Source organism: Cynoglossus semilaevis, chromosome 1 (genome assembly GCF_000523025.1).
Source record: "Cynoglossus semilaevis isolate Cse_v1.0 chromosome 1, Cse_v1.0, whole genome shotgun sequence".
NCBI lineage: Eukaryota > Metazoa > Chordata > Actinopteri > Pleuronectiformes > Cynoglossidae > Cynoglossus > Cynoglossus semilaevis.
This window is the reverse complement of record NC_024307.1, coordinates 16,910,651-16,915,397: the sequence shown is the minus strand read 5'-3', so window position 1 is coordinate 16,915,397 and position 4,747 is coordinate 16,910,651. Positions and strand designations below refer to the sequence as shown.

General features: G+C 38.8%; 1 protein-coding gene across 1 annotated transcript in view; it reads left to right on the top strand.

The window, feature by feature from the left end:
• LOC103382724 (nesprin-2-like) overlaps positions 1 to 1,640 on the top strand; it is a 13,047-nt gene extending 11,407 nt beyond the window's left edge. The window contains exons 22-24 of the mRNA XM_025060545.1: positions 114 to 278; positions 943 to 1,237; positions 1,561 to 1,640. Coding sequence (XP_024916313.1) covers positions 114 to 278; positions 943 to 1,237; positions 1,561 to 1,640 — 540 coding nt within the window. The remainder of the gene's footprint in view (positions 1 to 113; positions 279 to 942; positions 1,238 to 1,560) is intronic.
• The last annotated feature ends 3,107 nt before the right edge of the window (positions 1,641 to 4,747 follow it).

Below are 4,747 nucleotides of genomic sequence, written 5' to 3'. Positions count from 1 at the left end.
TTTGAAACTGAACTGAGATGCAATTATCATTACAGCATCTCCTTTGTGTTTTATTAATGATCTTTATCTTTAGTCCATCAAATAAAAAAGTAGTTAATAATACTTTTTTTCAGGATACCATGGCTTATCTGGTTCAAAGCATCAGCGTAGAGCGTCAGTGCACCCAACTGGTGGAGCAGCATGAAGCAGCTCAGGACTGGCTGAGGGAACATGTCAAAAGTCTTGGAGATCCTCCAACGGACAGACAGGGTCTACAAAGCAGCATCAATACTCTGAAGGTCAGATAACACCACACATTCGCAGCTGGCCCTGGGGTAATATTAATTACTCTTAAAGGTTTCTTGGTCAACTGGTTAGCACATACCAAAGATTTTGTTAAATGGATCTTTTGGCCTTTGAACCTTTTTGGATAACTTTTCACTACTTTGCTAGACTTTTAGTTAACTAACTAACAAAAAAGTTATTCCTGGCTAACCAGTAGCTAGATAGAATTTCTTCTTTCTTCTTAAACTAGATTTCATCATTCTTACCTAACAAATGTTTAACAATTTATTCGTTTTCCCACAGGCCAAATTTAGATATGCAGTTCAAAAATATCTTATATGCTTAAAGACATAGATTTGCTAGAGGACGACATTTTGGCATGAGATTTTCAAGACAATATCCAAGGAATTTTTTATTGTCCAGAACCACTACTGTCCAAAATTATTTAATTCTTGACTCTAATTTCATTTCTAGTTTCATTGTTAGTGTTCACAGAAGCAGGCCTACAAAAATGACCAACATTAAGTTTCATTTGACAAGAAGTACCTTTAATAAATTCAGACTATTCAGACATCTATCAGCAAATTATACTAAAGATGGCTGACGATGATTACTCACTAGGTGTGTGAAAGAATTTAAATCTCTGTTGTGTCTGGATGTCTTTGTTTCTTTTGACAGGCTCTTCTCCAGACCGTGGACAGGGAGCACAGAGAGATGAAAGAACTGGACTCTGCTCGAGACCAACTGCTGAGTCTGTGCACTCCAGGAGGTCAGGATGCCCTAAATCTGGAGGTCAGCCACCTCCACAACCTCTGTGCCACCTCAGAGCACGATGTCAGGGAGCGTTTGTCGGCCTGTGAGGCCCTGCTGGGAAAGCTGCAGGATCAGCAGGCTGAGATGAACAAGGACCTGAAGGAGAGAGCAGCGGCCCTGCAGTGGGAGCTTCGCTCTTTAGATCAGGCTCTCTGTTACAGTGAACCTCAGGACAACATTGCTCAACTTCAACAACACTGGCAAAGCCTCCAGGTTAACACTTGTCTTTATATATTTTGTTGTAATAAACCAAGACATGAGAATAGGCAAACATCTGGTCTGGAGAATGGAGGAGATGGAGCCAAACAATTGCAGCATTAAAATGGTCCACTTACCATACAGTAATACTGCCAGGATTGACATCCGATATTTTGCTAACATTTCTGTCTTTTCATGCCTAATACCAGCCCTTACATATGGTTAAAACAGCTGATCTTCTTTTGTCTGGCTTTTGAAAGCTCTTCTCAATTTGTTTTCTTCCAGAACTGCGAAAAGTTGCTGGAAGATTTGGGTGTGAAAGTAATTCACCTCCAGCAGGATGTGATGTCAACACCTGTGACTAATGATCTTCCTGCAGAAATATTATCCACGGTTGAGTCTTTATATCAACAGTATAACAGGTACAAACTGAAACAGCCACATTATTTTATAGAAATAGACACAATAGTAAAGAGAGGAAGATGCATCCTGTTTCAGGAATAAAATATATACTAGTGTATATTTATATACTTATACAATACTATATATTTTTCCTGAAACATAATGGGTAAACTGCAGTAAACATAATATTCTTTAAAAATATCTGTTATCATGTGATTGCTGAAACACAATGTTTCTAATCTACAAATATTCCACAATACTTCAACTTTAGTTTTAATTTTTGTTTTTACTTCCTGTACTTCCCTCAGCAGGTCATTCTGTTCCTTTTTGAGTACAAAAAAAGAGTTATATTTTATTTAGGCATAGAACTAAACTAACTTAACACCTAGAACTTATATCATGTTTCATGAATGATTTCTTCTATTTTGCCATTCCCCTGCACACATATTGAATTCTTGCATGTTTTAAACATCACTCTTGCGGTATATTTTTCTGTACATAACTTTGTGCAAAGACCAGTCAGATATTATTCCATTTACTGTGTCAACAGTCTTAAATCCAGGCTGAATGAACACAGAGAATCCTGCACCACAAACACTGTACGCTGTCTGAGGGACTGTCTTCAGGACCTGCAGCAATGGTGTCACAGCAAACCGTCAGAAAACATTGCTTTTGTACAGGTTTGTACAGTTTTATGTGTTTCTAATATCCCTGTATATTACTGTACACCAAGATACCATAGTGACTTCTTGCTATGACAGAATTTGAATTCTGCACACATATTTTCATTGTGTCACAAAAATACATAGAATAATTTGTTCGTCATAGTTCTGGTAACTGATACTTTTCCTTCTGGTCAAAGGAGACACTTGAAGCTGGTGATAAGTTGCAGATGGGCCTACGGGAAGCACTTTCACAAGACAAATTCCTGGCAGATTGTTTGACACCAGATTTGTTTTCAAAACTGGAAAAGGACTCTTTGGAGACACTAAAGGAATGTGACCTACACAAAATTTCTCTAAACCAGTGCTTAAAGGTACTTTCAAAGGGTGTTTCAATTTGCATTCTTGCTCTTTTTTGCCTATCATGAATTATAAAACAGTGTGTTTGTTGTAAAAGTTCTCAGTAAACTAGGTCATTGTATCCACAGCTCAAATGTAGGCAACTTTTTTCAAGTTTAACCAAAAAGGGTGCATTGAGTTATTGACGTCTGTCTATTTTTCCATTTTAAGGAATTTGAAGAACGTGATAAACAAAAGCAACAGGATATTCTCTCTGCTGATGCATTGTCATCTGTGATGGCACCACCACGAAAAAGCAAACGCTTATTTAAGAAAACCTCACGAGATCAGTTAAAAGAAACTCTTTCATTACCAGAAAAGGCTGAATCTGCAGGAGATATCTCCTTAGTCAAAGCTGAACAAACTATGACTGTACCCTTGAAAGATGAAGTGACAGACTCCAAGGAAGCAAAAAGTGTAACAGTGGAGCAAAGCATGAAAGAAGAAACAGAGAAGAAATCTCCACAGATCCAGGGCGAGTATGACAGTTTGTCTCTCCTGCCTTCCGAACAAGAATTAAAGACAGAGGTTTCTATAACATCAGGACTTGTAGCTCCCCAAATTTCACCCAGTGTATTCTATGAGAAGCTCCTGGAAAATGAGAAAGAACCAGAAGAATGTAAAGTTTCAATTACACAGGTTATTTTGAAGCCACCTGCTTTTGGGGAAGGCAATCAATCAATTCTGCCAGATGGAAAACCTAAAGCTGAGGAAGTAAATGTTATACCACCCAGGAAAAAGTCAAAGAGTCCTGACAGCACTGTTACTCCTGTGCCAGTGTCAGAGACTGGTAGAACTCCATGTGTAGACAAAGAAGCTGAGAAATCTGTAACAACTGAGTTTGTGGAAAAGGAGGTTTTACTACCCAAACGAAAAAGTCACATGGTGACAATGACAGTTGAAGCTGTTGTGGAGGAAACTCGTGTTATACCACCAAGAAAGAAGTCAAAGACTCCTGAGTCATTGTCAGCTACTGAAGAAATTAGTGAACAGTTAGAAATTGCAGAGGCTTTTAGAGTTGCACACACATTTGATAAGGCTTCATTTGCAGAAGTAACTGTGAAAGAAATTGAATCTTGTGAAGAGAACACTGAGGTTTTGCAGGAAGAAACAGACAAAAGTCCCAAAACCTCAGAAATTTCTCCTGATGTGGAGGAAAATAAGATTTTACTACCAAGAAAGAAGTCCAAAAGTCCAGATCTTTCTACCGAGCAAGTCATAGCCACCCAAGAACCACCTTCTGTGATTATTTCAACTGAGGAGTCGGTAACCCCAGATAATGTTTTCAGACCACCTGAGGGAACTGTTTTGGAGTACATTGAGATTTTACCTCCAAAGCGAAAATCGAAAAGTCCAAAACTTTCTTCAAAACAAGCTGGACATCAGGACCAGTCAATTCAAGGGGAACCTGAACGGCAGCTAACTGATGAAAGTGAATCAAAAAGTGATAAGCCTACCAGCACTTTGCACCATGTTCTTTCTTCCACTGAAAGTGTAGGATCTGAAAAAAGGGAGGAAGAACTTGATAAACCAATGTGTTCATCAACCCCACAGGCTGTCACAGATTCAACAGAAACTACTGCAAAAGTTCTGCCCAAAATGAGGAAGGCAAAGAGTCTTGATGTGTACACTGTTACAGAACAAAGGTCTGAGAGTGATAAAACTGTTGACATAGAGACCAAAGAAGAAAAAGAACCTGAAAATGATCCCAGTCGGACCAATGTTGTTGAAGAGCAAGCAGAAGCTGCTATTCAAGAAAAAAATAAAGTGTCACCTCCAAGAAGGAAGTCAAAGAAATCTAAGATTCTTCCTATACTAGCAGACACTGTAGAACATCGGGCAGTGGAGCAGCTAGAAGAGCAAGGAGCTCTGCCTACTGATGAACAAATTAAAGTGACAAGAACCATACCAACTGAAGAAAAGTCTAAAGGTTTTGAAACTTCCACAGGATTAGATGATGTGACTGAGGTGAAGTCCTTAAACCTTGATCTGGAAAGAGGCAAAACCTT